This window comes from Drosophila teissieri, chromosome 2R (genome assembly GCF_016746235.2).
Source record: "Drosophila teissieri strain GT53w chromosome 2R, Prin_Dtei_1.1, whole genome shotgun sequence".
In the NCBI taxonomy this organism is placed as follows: Eukaryota; Metazoa; Arthropoda; class Insecta; order Diptera; family Drosophilidae; genus Drosophila; species Drosophila teissieri.
The window spans coordinates 12,848,066-12,864,421 of record NC_053030.1 but is presented as its reverse complement, the minus strand read 5'-3'; the positions used below and the strand labels follow the sequence as shown (position 1 = coordinate 12,864,421).

The 16,356-nt window shown below is 47.1% G+C and overlaps 1 protein-coding gene across 1 annotated transcript; it reads left to right on the top strand.

Moving 5' to 3' along the window:
* Nucleotides 1-1,114: 1,114 nt before the first annotated feature.
* On the top strand, nucleotides 1,115-14,070 carry LOC122613933 (protein scabrous). Its single transcript, XM_043788355.1, has 4 exons — nucleotides 1,115-1,656; nucleotides 4,663-5,056; nucleotides 11,416-11,946; nucleotides 12,126-14,070. The coding sequence occupies exons 1-4, from the start codon at nucleotides 1,115-1,117 to the stop codon at nucleotides 13,089-13,091; spliced, it is 2,433 nt and encodes an 810-aa protein (XP_043644290.1). The 3' UTR covers nucleotides 13,092-14,070.
* The last annotated feature ends 2,286 nt before the right edge of the window (nucleotides 14,071-16,356 follow it).

The window sequence follows — 16,356 nt, the reverse complement described above, 5'->3', positions numbered from 1 at the left end:
GTGCATCGCACATCCTTATTGTACGAAACCGGGAAATCTGGTTCCTCCAGGTGCCTACGAGAAATCCTAAGACAATAGGTAGTTTCCCTGCTGCAGTTTCTTTTGTGCGCCTACAGAAGGCTCTCATTGCTCCTTGCAACTACCCGCACTCGGGACACATAGCTGCGTCTGGTTTTCCTTCGTTCGCCTTGCAGTATATATGTATGTAGTATCTAGCACATCAGCATGTTTTCGCACTTCTCCGTCCGTCCGTCCGTCTGTCCGTCCGTCTGTCCGTCCGTCCGTCCGTCTGTCTGTGTGTCTGCCTGTGGGGCCGAAACATCTGCCGTTTTCGTTGCAGTTTGTTTTCGCTGTAGTCTCACCGCAACCGCGCCATGTGTCAGCAGCAGGATGAGCGCAAAAAAGAAGGACCTGGTAGCTAGACCGCCATTTTGGGTTGCTCTCGTTCCCTATCTGCAACTCCGAATGGCAACTGCAGCCTTAAAGACATGATCCTTGGTAATAGCAATCGTTTCAAAGGACATCCTCAGGCGTCTAACATCAACATCTAGTCCTAGTGCATTCATCTTTCGTTTCTCTTAACTTGGCGAGTGCTCTTTGTGGCTCTCTTACTTGCTTGTTGCATGCTTCGGGCAGGTGACTGCTCTCTTTGGCACTCTTCCACGGCAACTCCCCCGCACTCCTTTGCCTAAACTTCGCACTCGGCTGCTCTCTCGCGTTTGCCGACGGCTGCCGAGCAAAGACGAGCATTCGGCGTGGTAGCGAATAAAAGGAAGTGCCGAAGACGCGCCGCTTCAGTCCTTCGAAGAACGCCGCGTTGAAAGCATCCTTCCCTTGGAAGGACCTGTAGTGAGCTCAGTGATATACTTCAGCCAGTGCTGCGAGCGAACTTGCCGTGGACCAAAAGTGAATCAAAAGCACAGCTAAGCCACAAGCAACAAGGATTAAGCCCGAGGCGACGCCAGGAATAATTGTGGCATTGTTTGCCTTTTTATAAGGTGTTTGACTGTCACGGCGCCGGAAAGTCGAGGAGAATCGTTTGTGTGTCGGCATGCGTGCCAGTTATTTGCATAAATTGCCCATCTAACTCGGAGTCCCTTTTTGTGCGGTGTGAATGAAAGATTGCCAAACATTCCCGGACCCCCCGATCCCCACCAGAAATACAGTTTCGCGTGACCATTTAAATTGCCCTGCAACAATGGCAGGCTCAAACGCTTTGCGGCCAATACTCTTGGCCGTGGTGGTGCTCCAGATTGCCGTGGCATCCGTGAGCGGAGCGGCCAGTGGTGGGGTAGTCCTCAGCGATGTGAACAACATGTTGCGCGACGCCAAGGTGGTGACCTCGGAGAAGCCCGTGCTGCACTCCAAACAGGAAACGGATGCGCCGGAATCCAGCGTGGAGCTGCTCCGCTTCGTCGACGATGACGAGGACAGCGAGGACATCAGCTCCATTGAGCGGCTGGACGATGGCAGGACGATGGAGAGCAAAAAAATGGCCGACCAGGTGCGCCTGCTGACCAAGCAGCTCAACGCCCTGATGCTGCGGCGCCGCGAGGATTACGAGATGCTGGAGCACAATCTGCGCAAATCCCTGCGGCTCACCACCACTGCGAACAGCGAGGACGCCGACATGCGCAGCGAACTGAACCAACTCAGGTAAGCTTAGTCGAGTTGGCCCGGCTTAGGCCACCTGCTCTAAATCGAATTTGAATTTGTAATTGGCGACGCACAGACACAGACACAGAGCCGCTCCATTGGTCACCGTCTCGCTGGCAATTTGTGGGCCTCGCAACTAGGCGCTAACTTTCCCGCAGTCACGTAGAACTTGTCGCCCAACTTTGGCCCACAAATTGATGGCCCTCCAAAGCGGGCAACAGTTTCTAACAGGGGGGATTATTTAGCTTTCCCATTCGAGAGTCCAAGTGGCGTACTTAGTCCATTCAAATTCTAGTTACAAGGTTGTTACTCTCTTTATTTATTACCTTCCGCTCTAAGATAGTTATTAAAGTTAATTAAAGGGGTAATTTAGAATCGTTAGAAACGTTACCGTTTCCAACCCTTCAAAGTAATTATATTCCCAGGCACTAGCAGTTAGTAAACTTCCCCTTTACCTCTTTTCAAACACTTCATCTCCCCTTTGTAAAATGTTTTGATTTTTAGTTGGGAATTTGCACTATCCAGAGCTGTTGTGTAAACAGCTTCTGGAATATTTCCATTTGCATTACTTCAGTATCCCTACTTGGGTATCTGATAGTCGTCGCACTTCACTCCAGCGTTCCCTCATGTCATCATTGCTTTTTCCCATCTTCCCTTGACAAGACTTGCAATTATTTGCGACTGTTGTGACAGCGCAAAGTTCAGTTTTTGCCCCATTTTGCGACTCCTTCACTTTTTCATGCGAGGCCAGTGCAATGAGGAGCAGAATTCCTATGCTGCACATGATTGTGCTCCACTAATTCAGACAAATATGTGATGGGGCAACGCAGGCGGCGGCAGGATAAGACATCTAATCAGAGCAGAGACACGAGCCAGTGGCCCAGCCCAAGTTTGCGTAGCATTCGTGATTTGTTTTGTTGTCATTGTCATGGGCTGACTAATAATGATTGTCTCATCGAGCTGAACGCACACATATATCAGTTTCACCACCACCCCCCACTGCCACCCCGAATACCATCTTCTGTGGCAGCGTAAAAAATACGTAAAAATGGCACACTCTTAATTTACTGAACAAATAGCCAAGGTTAGTCCGTTGTTGTTGCTGTCGTGGACATCGTAAACTTTGTCAGTGACACCGTAAATAATTCAGCACACGCTCGTGTTCATACACTCCATATACATATGAGCAGTGTGCTTAGCAGAAGGGACTTGTCCGTGGCGAAAGAGATGGAGCTCCCAACTCGCAACTCCCAAGGTAAACGCCAGTCAAACGTCATGTCAGTTGTGGTTTATGTGATCCACTATCTCCGCCCGCACACCGACCAAACGGACCACAGACCCTTCGTCCGACAACCACGCCCCCTGCCGCCCACTTGCCGCCCACTTGCCACCCACTTGCCACCCACCTGGATCAGCTTTAGCCTCCGCTCTGTCGGACAACATCATTATCAGATTGAGCAGAATGGCGTGCTGGGCAGGTCCACTCTGTTGATTTGATAACAAGATTCGCTTCCGAAAGTTACACCGCTGCGTCCAATTTGGTAATTAAAGTGGAAAAAATCTGAAAATCCAGATGCGAACACCATCAGACGTCATCAAATCAGGTCCGATGAAGTTCGGCATTTGCAGTGTTCATGTTGCGTTTTCAATTTGTTCGCTTGTCATTGACAGCATTTTCAATTTTCCGTTGAATGACAGTCAGGTTTTTTGTGCTGTACGTCAGCCAAGCGAAAAATTGCCAGGCGAAAAGGGAAATTCGGTTGGTTTGGCATTACTACAAAAGTTGCCAATGGGCAGGGCTAGAAATCGTTACTTTTTTCCAAGGCTGGTAATGCAACTTTTTCAGCCCCATGCCACATAGCACATTTTTATGCTATTTGCCAGGCCAAATGTTTGGCTATACATGTTTACTCTGTGCTTCCGGTGTTGATGGGTCAGTTACGGTGCTGTTTGATGCTTCAACTTTTCAACGACCACCGCCCCGTTTTAATTAAATATTTAGGTAATTGTACGGAAGACGGGGAGCCAAACAAATCCATAACTTTTCATAGAATGTTCGGCGGTTGGAGCCAGAAACACTTTTGCAAGCCATGAAATTAACAATAAACGCCCACGCACAATGCAACAATTTGAAATATTACGTATACGCAGGCTGGCATGAATAAAAACTTAACCGAATGTGATGTACGAGTATATATATACATATATCGGGGAGTGGTAGTCAGGAGGAGAAGTAGAACACAACTTTTCTTTGGACCACTTTATTTTTGTCTTGTTGCCGGTTGGGTTTTTTCCTTATGAAAATTTCATGTAGCTCTGCTCTTTTGACAGTGAAAAATAAAAGAACAGCGGCAGCTGCTCTGCTGCTGCCTTTCGAAAAACAAAACTTTTTACCTACGCTCCGAATTTGTTCAGCTTCTTGCGGCTGTGCTTCCGTTTCCGCTTCCTTCCAACTGACTACTTTAATTGTCTGAAATGCCACAAAAATGCGTTTCGTTCGGTCTTGGTCTCGTTGTGCTCTTATTTGCTAACTGGTTGCTGGTTGCTGGCAACTGCCACAAGTGCTACAACATTTTCATTTTCATTTCATTTTCATTCTGAGCATTTAAACAACGTTTTCAGACAGCACCAGCACTTGTTGTTTGCGGTCTGGTCGCACTTGATTTTTTATTTTGCATGTTTTCCGGCAAAGTTTGCCATCGCCATTTGTGAACGGACAATGTTCGGGGCTGGTGAAATAATCTCGCAGAGCTTAATTTAAATGGTCAATGGAAATTTAGCGGCATCGGGGTGCGGCTACAGCATGATTGAGTGCAGCTCGAAATCCCATTAGTGGACCGCACGCCAGCCGCATTGGCAATTAAGTTAGCCGACAGCCTGAAAATGTCAATTTAAATTAGATTTCCCGACCAGAGTATAGCAATTAAGCATTACCCCTTACCTGTTTGCTCTTACCTGTTACCTGTTCCCTGCTAATTATAGACTTATTAAATTTCTCCCTTCCAGAGAGGAGCTGGCCGCGCTGCGCGCCTCGCAGAGTGGCAACAAGGAGCGCCTGACCGTCGAGTGGCTGCAGCAGACGATCTCCGAGATCCGCAAGCAGCTGGTGGATCTGCAGAGGACCGCCGGCAACGTGGCCCGGGATGTCCAGCAGCGCAGCTCCACCTTCGAGGACCTGGCCACCATCCGCAGTGACTACCAGCAGCTCAAGCTGGATCTGGCCGCCCAGCGCGAGCGCCAGCAGCAGACGGAGGTCTTCGTCCAGGAGCTGCGCGAGGAGATGGTCCAGCAGGAGCAGGACTTCCAGCACGCCCTCGTCAAGCTGCAGCAGAGGACTCGCAATGACAGAAACTCCGCCAGTGTGGAGCAGGAGAGTGGCAGCCAGGAAGCCAACCAGGAGGTGAGTACCTGCTTTATGCTAATCATCAGATAAGCACGCGAGGGCCAAGGTGAAACAGTCAAGCACTGGCAAAAAATGCTTAAGAAACTTAGAAAGGAGGTTAAAAAGAGGTAAAAAATATTCAAAAGAAACATTTAAATTCATCGTTGATTGCGCGTTTATTGTTACTAAAATTGGTTGTAACAGAGGAGCAAATAATCTTACTGTATCTCCCAGTGTACCTTTTTATGGGCCCCGAAAGAAAGCCGCTGGTTTGTTTTGTTTCTCCTTTAAGTGCGTCCCATAAAGCGGCCACCAACGTGGCGGGCCATTATCTGGCCGTTTTATGCCTTACTTTATACGCCGAACCCTCCGCCAGGTGAACAACGGTAAAGCTTGTGGCAGATAGGAGGTGGGCGGTAGGCGGGGCGGTTGGGCGGCACGATGTGCTAACGAGGCGGTCAAAAATCGCAATTCGCCTTTTGGCCCGCCATTTTAACGGCCCGCCACACACACAAGCACACACAAGTACACACATGATGGCCAAATTACTCATACGCACCGCAGGACGTTGTCGTATTTAATATTTAATGCCCAACTCGACCGTCCCCGGCAGCCACTTAGGCCTCACGTTCAATGCCTTAATGTCCTGGGCTTCTCGGGCCTCCGGGCGACTCGTAAAGAGATTGCTGCAAATGATGGAGCCATGATCAGTGGCATCCTTTCGTCAAAATCCCAGCATACTTGCCGGGGCTCTCATGTCAGGCTTACAGTGAATGATGATGGCGAGTTCTTGAAATCGGATCTGCATATGAAGGACTCGGACTTGGGGACTCCGACTCCAGACTCCAACTCGTATGCTCCCACTCCCACTGCCACAACCCAAGTGCAGGGTTGGAAGGACTCGCCACCCTTCCGCCTTCTTAATTATAATTAATGTCAATAAAGGGCTTGCAGCAGCATCAGCAGCAACAGCAGCAGCAGCAGCAGTAACCTCAACAATGGAGCGCAAACAAAGGCAGCTGGCAGGGGGAAGGGGGGGAGCCATGGCGAAGGAAAGGCAGCCAGGTAACAAGCTCCAGCTCCAGGTTGCTTCATTAAAAGGATTATGCGTCAGACCGCTCCAATATGAGAATGCGGTAACCGTCGTCGATGCGCTCGACCAGCAACGAAATATGTCAGTGGGGCCCTGGTGCCCCTCATCCCTTTTTGCCCCCCTTGAAACTGGTTTGGCAGCCACCTGTTTTGATCTGGTTACTGGTTGTTGCTCGCTGGCTGCCGCTCCTGCCTCTCCTGCAGCGTTATTCAGTCGACTCGCTCCACTTTGAAGTTTGGCTTAAGCGAAATTTGCTTGCTTAGAAGCAGATTGTGTACACTTCTTGCCAGCGAATTCGCCTGCTTGGCTGGAAATTGTATATGTGCTTCGTTCGGCCACAAAGCTGGGAAATTTCCTCGAGCTGACGCAATTACTTGCGAGTCTCAAAGGGCGAAATAGAAACTTGAGGATATATAAGGGAATTCAAAGGGAAAAATACATCGTTGCGACTCTGGGTTTTGCCTTTAAAACTGAAGCCGTTACTTTAAATTATAAATAAATGTAACTTATAAATGTAAACTACAGCAGCTTAGGGATAATTTCAATTAATTCAGATGTCCATAGAGCAGCAGTAATTCAAGCCGATTCCCCCGAGATCAATTGACCATGGTCAACCTCCACTTCACGCAGGTCCAGCATACCCTTGAGACTCCTTAAGTACGAGCAGGGGATTAAGTGCTCAGCCAAGCAGCTTAAGCGGCTTTCGCCGGACCTCGGACCTCGAACCTCGCATCACATACTGTTATCCATATATCCTCGCATCGCAGGGATGCCGGGGTGTATGTTGTGTATATGCTGCAGCATTAATGGGCAGGCCGTTGCCGAAATATAAAGCGAAATTGCTGAAAATTGCAAAACAAAAAGCAGGAAATCACCTTTTAATCGCCCTGTTTTCGGCACAGCGAGGATGGCCATTCACTGGCCAGCTGCTTTGGGAACTGGCTTAGGTTGACTCGACTTGACTTGACTTGACGGACAGACCGCGCAGGAGGACCAACCTTTGTCTCCCGACTTGCCAACTTTTGGCAGCCAGCAGCGGGAGTTGGAGCTGTCGAGTGCGAGTGGTAGATGGTAGATGGAGCTGCGGCAGATGCTCTCGAGTGCTCCGATAATCAGTTCCCCTGCCACCTGCCTCGGTCCCCCCTCCCCTACCCCTCTCCCCCATCATCGCGCCACTTCGGCACAATTTGATCCTTTTCATTACTTTTTTCACTCTGTCTCGCTGGTTTCTTTCCCACAAAATAAAAAAAAAACAAAAAAAGCCAGCGGGTCGCTTTTTGACCAAGAAAACCAGTTCCTGGACTTTCTCAGCACAAAAACCAAAAGCAATTTTTGAAAATTGTTATTATAGAAGCGCAGCAAAGCAGAAATTAGGTTAAATTAGAACAAAGAGCAAAAAGCTGATAACAAAGGCCGGGGAACGAAAAATATAAAGGGCAGATGGGAAAAGGGAACCATCTCAAGGATAACCAACAATAAGCAACAAAGTAAACACAAATACCAACAATAAAACTGCACAGGTGGCAGCCACGAAAAAGTAATACCAAAAAATAGACAATAATTCCCTTTGTGTGTGTGTTTTTGTGAGTGGATGGTTGAATTTAATCAACTTTCCTTTATTTGATTAGCCCAGAAAAATGTACAAAGCGAAAGCAGTAAAGTTATGCAAAAACCGTAGGAAACCTTGGGGGATTAAACGAAAACCAGAGACAGCGGACTCGCAAAAATTGCTGGCGGAAATGTTAAAAGTAAAAATAACAAATGAAAATGCTACACAAGTAGGTAAAAGTTACCATGGCGATACTATACCTTATCTAAGAATTAAATGGCATTTTATGGCTTGTCTCTTGGCAGCTTAAGCTTTAAAGTTGAGGCGTATAAATGGCAGATTTGTATATTGTCATATGGCCATTATAATTCAGCCAAACAAACACTAATTTAATGCACCTCGATAAATTAGGCAAAATAAGCTTGATTTAATGGGCATAACTGAGCATTGCTTTACGTATTTATTTCCCTGCTCAGATGTGATAACACTTGAACCCAAAACATCTGCCGGTGACAGGGGAAAAGCCAAATATAATTTGCCAACTCTAATTGCAAACAGTCGGCAGATTGATGCCCCCGTGATATAAACCCGAATACTCATATACATACTTTCTCGTACATATATACCATACATATGTGCTGGGCCATTCTGTGTAACAAATCGCTTTGATGAATGCTGTCACTTGCAACAGTTGGGCCAGATATTCGAGCCGAAAGAGGGAAAAACACAAATGTTTATCATTGGTTATTGATGCTACGATATCTTGGTCGGGGGTTCCAGGTTCCAGGTTCAGGGCATAGTGTATTGTACATATGAGGAACTGGCTGTTAAATTAGCAAGGCAAACAAATGCCAGGCACACAACGACAGCCAGGAAACGAAGGAATCGAGGAGGAGCAGGAGGAGGAGCAGGAGCAGGAGCTATGGCAGCAGCCCCAAGGCAAACTGACACGGAGAATCCGGTTTCGGATATCTTTTGTATGTCTGTATGTCCGTATGTCTGTATGTCCGTATGTCCGTATGTCTGTATGTCCGTATGTCTGTTTTCGTACCCCCAACTCCCAAAACTCCCCGCAGTGCCTGCCATTTTTACCTTATTTATGTTGATATTTGTTTTGCCTTTGTTTCATGTTACGAACCACCATCTCTCCACTGGCAATTTGTTTGATTGTTGTCGTGCTGGTTTCCACTCCTTGTATCGGCAAAATACACTTCTCAGGACTCAGGAGTCAAGTTGTCGTTATTGCAACAATTGTCCTTTTCTTAGATTTCCCATGCTTTTCTTGGAAATTAAATACGCTTTTCCAGCATATTTGTGGGCTACATTTTAGTTTCAAATTATGCACACGCCTGCCACATTTCGGCCAGAGGATCAGGTTGACGTTGACTTTGAGGTCCCCGCAACGAGCGTTTTTGGCCCCCAAATGCGCATTAACTTAATGGCATTTTGTGGCGCCCAACGACGCACAGACGCAGCCAGCCCACTTCGCCTATCTGCCAGTGAGCTCAACTTTTTCAGGCATCGCACAAAAGTCCTATTAAATTTTTACGACAATGCGCTGTGCAGAATGCCAGCAACTGAACAGGAGCAGATTTTTCCTCTTTTTCCTATGCCCCATGCGGCACAAGGCACGCTGCATCCCCAAACCCCGTTCCCATTTTCCATTTTCCATCTCCATCCCCATCCTCATCCCTGCTGGAATTGCTGTCGCGCTAATAGCAAATCCTTGTTAGCTTTCACTTAAGTACAACATGTAAAATGTTCACTTTTAATCCATGAAGCTGCCAGCCCGGCCAGCCCAAAAATTAATTAGTTCCCTGCTCCTGAAGCTGCTGATGTTAATGCTCTAATGCTCCCATTCTGATCCCTTTGTTTATGACTTTGCACGCAAAACACTTGAAATATTTATGCTTCAATTTCGATTTCAATTAACGCGACCATCGTCCATTGGCCATGGCAAAAAAACAAGAATTCACTTGTCTCCGTGGCGGGAAATTTGAGCCACATAAATCACATTTAATTATACCGTTGATGGGCGAAATTTATATGCCAGTGCCGGCACCTTTCCGCCTTAGAAATCTATATGTACGAGTATATATACGCCACTATAGCGAACACGTTTGCCCGAATATATATTGAGGATTTCTCCGTTTTGATGGCCATTTCCCCGTCTCGGCCAGAGTTCATATAAAACGCGAACGTGTCGTATTAGCCGCGTTCGTGACCTTTCGCATAAAACAACGCCAAGGCTGAACCACCGCCACCCACTCAACCGCCCACCGCCCAACCACCCACTGCACCAGCGAAACGTGCGTGAAGGCAAAGCAAACAAGGGAGCGAAGGAAAAGCGGGAAAAGTGGGAAAAGCGGAAAAAGCAGTGGCTGCGGCACCAATGAAAACATTTTCACAGCGGCCCAAAGTGTTCGATGCCGATGAGGCACAAACACAACTTTGGCATAAATATTCATGAATGTTTTCCATATTTTCGGTGGACTTTTGTTGGCTCTTTTTTTTTTTGGCAAAGAATAATTGAATTCGCTGCGGAAAATGGTCAACAACTTTGGAAAATATAATTCGCCATCGAATTTGACTCTTTGGGAGTAAGTCAAATGGCGAATCGATTTGGGGGTTTCTAAAAATAACCGAATCTTTGAAATCGACTTACGATTTTCCACTCTTACCCCATTTCTTTAACTGGAAAATGTGCCACATTCAAGGTTGACTAATTGGGATTAGAACGGAGAAGAAAAGTAAATTTTACCATTCAAAGGGGTTTCAAGAAAAGGGCATAATTGCGTTTATTTGTTGGCTCTTGGCCTCTTTTTCTGAAAATGCTATACATCATGGTTTCGTTGCGCTTTCACTCATTGAATTCATTACCAGGACACTTTCTGCCGCTTTTTGTGCCCGGCAGCATCCTTTATTAGTCAATTACCCGGGACATTTCTATGACAGATGGCCACGAACATAAATGAAAGGATACCCTGGGGCGGCAGGGCTTGGATATGTAGAATAGATCCTGCAGATCCTGCGGCGTTGGAACACACTCATTCACGGCGCCGGCTGAATGTGACCCAAATGGCATTACCTTGGTTTACAGCTGCTCGCTGCTGTCACTCAGCAAAATTATTTCTATGCATATTGTATGTTTGTGGAAATTTATGCAGCTTTTACCACCCGAGAAGTAGGAGATGCACGATGGCTGGGTGGATGTGGATGCGGATGGGGTTGGGCATGCGGATGTGGATGAGGATGCAAATCCACCCACGCCACGCGGCACCAGCAGCTCCGGGGATTTACACGCTTTTGGGCAAAAGCTGCAGCTTGAGCTGGCTGCGTAGCTGCAGCTGACATTATTGTGGCACGCTCTGCCAGCCTGGTTATGAAATGCATTTATAATAAATGGATTTAGCATTCAATTCCCGGCACATAATCCCAGCCAGCGCAGCAACAACAGAATCTCAGTCAGCTTACCAGCTTTCCCCACGAATCATCCTTATCATGGGTTTTTCCTCATGCTGGCGAATGTAATGAAAAGTGGATGGTGCTGGGGTCAGCTTTCCCCAAAAGAAAGCTCACTCTTAAAGCCTTGACTTGCAGTTTTTCATTTGAATCAACGTATAGATTGAGGCGGTTAGCTAACATTTCTAGATATAGACATACATAAGTTTGTATGCATAAGTAGAATATTTCGTTATGTAATAACATTCTAATGTTAATTTCTTTTTCTTTCAGCACACTGAACTGGAACCCACCGCTGATCACAAGCGCCGCCACTGCCGTTTCCAGAGCGAGCAGATCCACCAGCTGCAACTGGCCCAGCGGAACCTGCGCCGCCAGGTGAACGGCTTGCGGTTCCACCACATCGACGAGCGGGTTCGCAGCATCGAGGTGGAGCAGCACAGGATCGCCAATGCCAACTTCAACCTGAGCAGCCAGATCGCCTCGCTGGACAAGCTGCACACCTCGATGCTGGAGCTGCTGGAGGATGTGGAGGGCCTGCAGACCAAGATGGACAAGAGCATACCGGAGCTGCGGCACGAGATCTCCAAGCTGGAGTTCGCCAATGCCCAGATCACATCCGAGCAGAGCCTGATCAGGGAGGAGGGCACCAATGCGGCGCGATCCTTGCAGGCCATGGCTGTGAGCGTGAGTGTCCTGCAGGAGGAGCGCGAAGGGATGCGCAAGTTGTCGGCGAACGTGGATCAGCTGAGAACCAATGTGGATCGATTGCAGTCGCTGGTCAACGATGAGTTGAAGAACAAGGTTAGTAATGACTAAACTTGCGAGCCATTTATCAGTAAAATCTTGTATTCAACTTGTATCTAGCGTAGATTTACCTTTACTCTTTGTTGAATCTTAAAACTGTTGAAGCCTACTTTAAGTTCTTTAAGACTGGCCCCTGGCTAACCGAAATTTCCAATTATTTGCGCTCTCCCACACAGCTCACCCACCTGAACAAGCCCCACAAGCAACCGCATCACCAGAACCTCCAGCCACAGACGCCGCAGGATGAATTCCCCATGGACTCTGTCCTGGCCGAAACCCTGGTCAGCGAGCTGGAGAACGTGGAGACGCAGTACGAGGCCATCATCAACAAGCTGCCGCACGACTGCAGCGAGGTGCACACCCAAACGGACGGACTGCATCTGATTGCGCCCGCCGGCCAACGGCATCCGCTGATGACGCACTGCACCGCCGATGGATGGACGACGGTGCAAAGGCGCTTCGATGGCAGTGCCGACTTCAACCGCTCCTGGGCGGACTATGCCCAGGGATTCGGTGCGCCTGGCGGGGAGTTCTGGATTGGCAACGAGCAGCTGCATCACCTGACCCTGGACAACTGCAGTCGGCTGCAGGTGCAGATGCAGGACATCTACGACAACGTTTGGGTGGCCGAGTACAAGCGATTCTACATATCCTCGCGATCCGACGGCTATAGGCTGCACATTGGCGAGTACGCCGGCAACGCCTCGGATGCACTGAACTACCAGCAGGGCATGCAGTTCTCGGCCATCGACGACGATCGGGACATCTCGCAGACGCACTGTGCTGCTAACTATGAGGGTGGCTGGTGGTTCTCTCATTGCCAGCACGCCAATCTCAATGGGCGATACAATCTGGGCCTGACTTGGTTCGATGCCGCTCGCAACGAATGGATAGCGGTCAAGTCAAGCCGGATGCTGGTCAAGCGCCTGCCCGCCGCCGAGTGCCAGGCGATTGCCAGTGGCAGTGACGCCTTTGTGCCCGTTTCCGTTTCCGGTTCGCCTGCTGATGCTGCGCCGTCGAGCGGTACAGCAACAACAACAATAGCAACAGCTACAGCAACAGCAGCGCCGGCGACGGTAACGACGGCAACGCCGAAAACCAACAACATTGTGGTGCAGTTCGTGGCCGCCGGGCAGGCGTAAGTGAGCTGATCCCGCCGTTGAAGCGAGGGGATGGAAACCGCTACAGTGAACCACCAGAGCCATGCCTACTATAGTTGGGAGTCCACTGTTTGTCTGTGGGAGCTGGAAGATCTCGAAGATCGGTAGATAAGTGTATAAAATAAACGGAAAACCGAGTGTCGAATGCCCCCCTCCCCTCTCCATCCATTGTAAATACTCAGCGCATAAGTCGTAGCATTAATCTTTCAAATGGAGCTTACTCTGGCCTTAGAGTACACTAGGCGTATGCGTAATTTAGTTGGCAGCTGCCATCTGCCATCTGCCAGCCTCGTTTCACCCGTATAAATATTCAATTCTTTGGTCTTTCAAGAAGATCTCATAGAGGCTTAAGTTCCGCGTTAGCAAACAAAAAACTGAAGCGGGAGCAAAAGAGACAGAGATATAGTTAGAGAGAGAGAGAGAGAGCATATCATTTAAGCGAGTGCAGAGTTAGTGTCTAGATATAATCGTCCTGCCCCCAAAAACTAAAACTAAACCAGAAACAAAACTTAACTAGTTGTAACATGTAAGAGGCCTAATCGCGATTAGGCTCATCTCAGACAAATAATAAATATACAAAAAGGATCGCGGAGAGGAGAACTTTCTAGCCCCTAAGTCACCATATCAGTCATATGAAGTATACTGTATACATTTATTAGTTTAGCGTTGGTAAATGTACTTGTAATTGTTGTACTATATATAATAGGGTATACGCATCCGTTTTCCTGCTTACTAAATATCTGCTTCAGTCCAAAACCAAACGAATTCCCTAACCCAACCCATGGAGTCGCATGCCAAAGAGATCAAGTCAGAAATAGAAACAGATCATATGCAAGTTTTTACGAACACAAGACACTGAAAACTATTTTCTGCAGTTTTGCATATACCAAAAATACATAAACAAAATGAAATGAATGAAGTGAGCAAAGGGCAAAAACCATGAGAGCTAAAAATGCATTTAGCCAGTAAGTTATGAACTATATTATGTATACATTAATTTTATGTCCAGTAAGTTAAGCTAACTAAAGAAGAACAAAAAACCAGAAAGCTGGGCCAAGCTTAGACCGGCGTATTTTACAATAAATGGATTGATGTGAAAAGAAAAACCCGAACGGATAAGGCAATCATTTAATAGACTTGCGGGGGGATGTTCAAGACATTCATGTTTAATTAATTATAAGTGCCAGACCAAACTAAGTCGGGCTGAAGAAGACTTTAAATGGCAGCGCCAGAAAGTATGCACTAGTTATTCCACTCCCATTCACACGAACACATACGCATCCACACATACTTATATACGTCTATGTGTGTGTGGGTAGCCGGGGGAGAATGGAGATATATTTCAATTGAAAGATGTTCGCACCCGGAGTGCAGATGGAATAGTTATCGTTCTATTTCGTTTCGTTTCGTTTCGTTTGCAGCAACTACGAGAGCCGGGGGCCATTTATCAGCACGTGAAAAGTTGCCAACTGCCAGCGAGGAACTTTAATAATGCAAAACTCAAACATTTTTCATCATCTCGTTATATTGAGACCTCCTCTGGGGCGGGGGCGGTGGGGCGTGGCTGCCTTCCCCCTGCCACGATGATCCCCTTATTTATGCATTTATTTTGTTGACATTCTGCAGTCAAAACTTGCTGAGCTGCAAATGGATAACTGACTCTTTCGGCTACTTGGTCTGCGTTCGAAAGTTCAAAGTGCCGACTCCAACAAAAAAATCCGAAAAATAAAAATCGGGCAAAAAATGCACAAAATCGGAAAGGAATGAGAAATGCATGGCAATTTTGTTATGCAAATGCGCTAGAAAGCATACAAATTGACAGCGAATGGAGGGCATTGGAATGTAGAGCTCGTGACATTTATTTATTGAGATACAACAAACGGGATTTGGCCATTCGATTGCTTACTCACAAAAAAGAGATGAAATTTATACGATGATCCGATTCAATTGATTTTTCACTTCGATTCTGGAGATGCGAATAAATAAAAGGCACTGGAATTCTAAACAGAACCCCTTTTTCAATACTTTCAAAACTACTCAACAGGCTTCCGTACCATATTTGTATAAGCTGTTGATAATATGGGAAATACACTTTTTAGCGCGCAGAAAAGTGGCTTTTAAATTCATTTCCCACCAAGATCCTACTTGGGGTCGGTCGGTCAGCCAGTCGAGAAGTCAACAGGACTTTCTGCACCATTTAACCTGAGAGCGTCTTGCGAATGAAATCAAATTTGGTGTGAAGCCAAAGCGAATTGTTGTCCCACCCGAGGAGAAAAAAGGAACAAACGATGGCCAAAGAAATGAAAATGAAAATTGCGTCCAAAGTGGGGCCCGAAAAGGAAGCTGGCTCACCTCCAATGTAAATAAATGGTAAATGGAGCAGCGGTTCGCACGCATTTAAAGTGGAAATCGTTTATGCTCGACAGAGCTCCATTCTCTCCACTCTCTGCCAACTTGCCAACCATTTGCATTTCCGGCAATTAACAAAGGACTTCGGCGAGGACAATGCATCCTCGAAAAACAAGCCAAGTGAACTCAGCTGCGAATTGATGCGTGCTGCTCTACGGGATTTTGCCATTTTTAATTTTGTTATTTACAAGATTTACAAGATTTTTATTATGAAATTGTATGGTTGCTCCTCCTTTTGCTTTCCTTTTGGATGCATTTTTTATGGAATGTGCAGCATGGCGTATGCGCAATTAAAATGCCAGCCAGCGCTTACACATAATTATCATAATTAATACGAAGCCAGCTCAAACACTGAGAGAACAACAATTTAAGCGATTACACACATCTCTGTATACACATATATGTGGCATATGTATGCAAACTTATATTCCATTCCATTTTAGTATATGGCAGACACACACAACTCAACGGTTTAATTAAACGGCATAATGCCTTAAGCCCGTGGCCTCAGACGGGGCGCCCTGTAAAAAGTTACAATAAATTTTTACGACCCTAATGCGGAGCCGAAATGACACTGGGAACCCCCCCCTGGCAAAGAGGGTGCAGTTTCTGGGGGGGTGGGGCAGGTTGGTGGGGTCGGGACCCATATGTTGCAGGGCCACACGCGGGGGCAAAGAGCAAACGCTTGTTTACTTTCGCTTTTAATCAGCTCTCAGCGCGTAGTTTTCCACGTCTTCTTGCGGCGCAGCCAGATAATGGCATACATACGCATACAAGTATATGCGAGTATATGGGGAAAGGGGAAATATATGCTAATTTACATATGCCACGCACACTA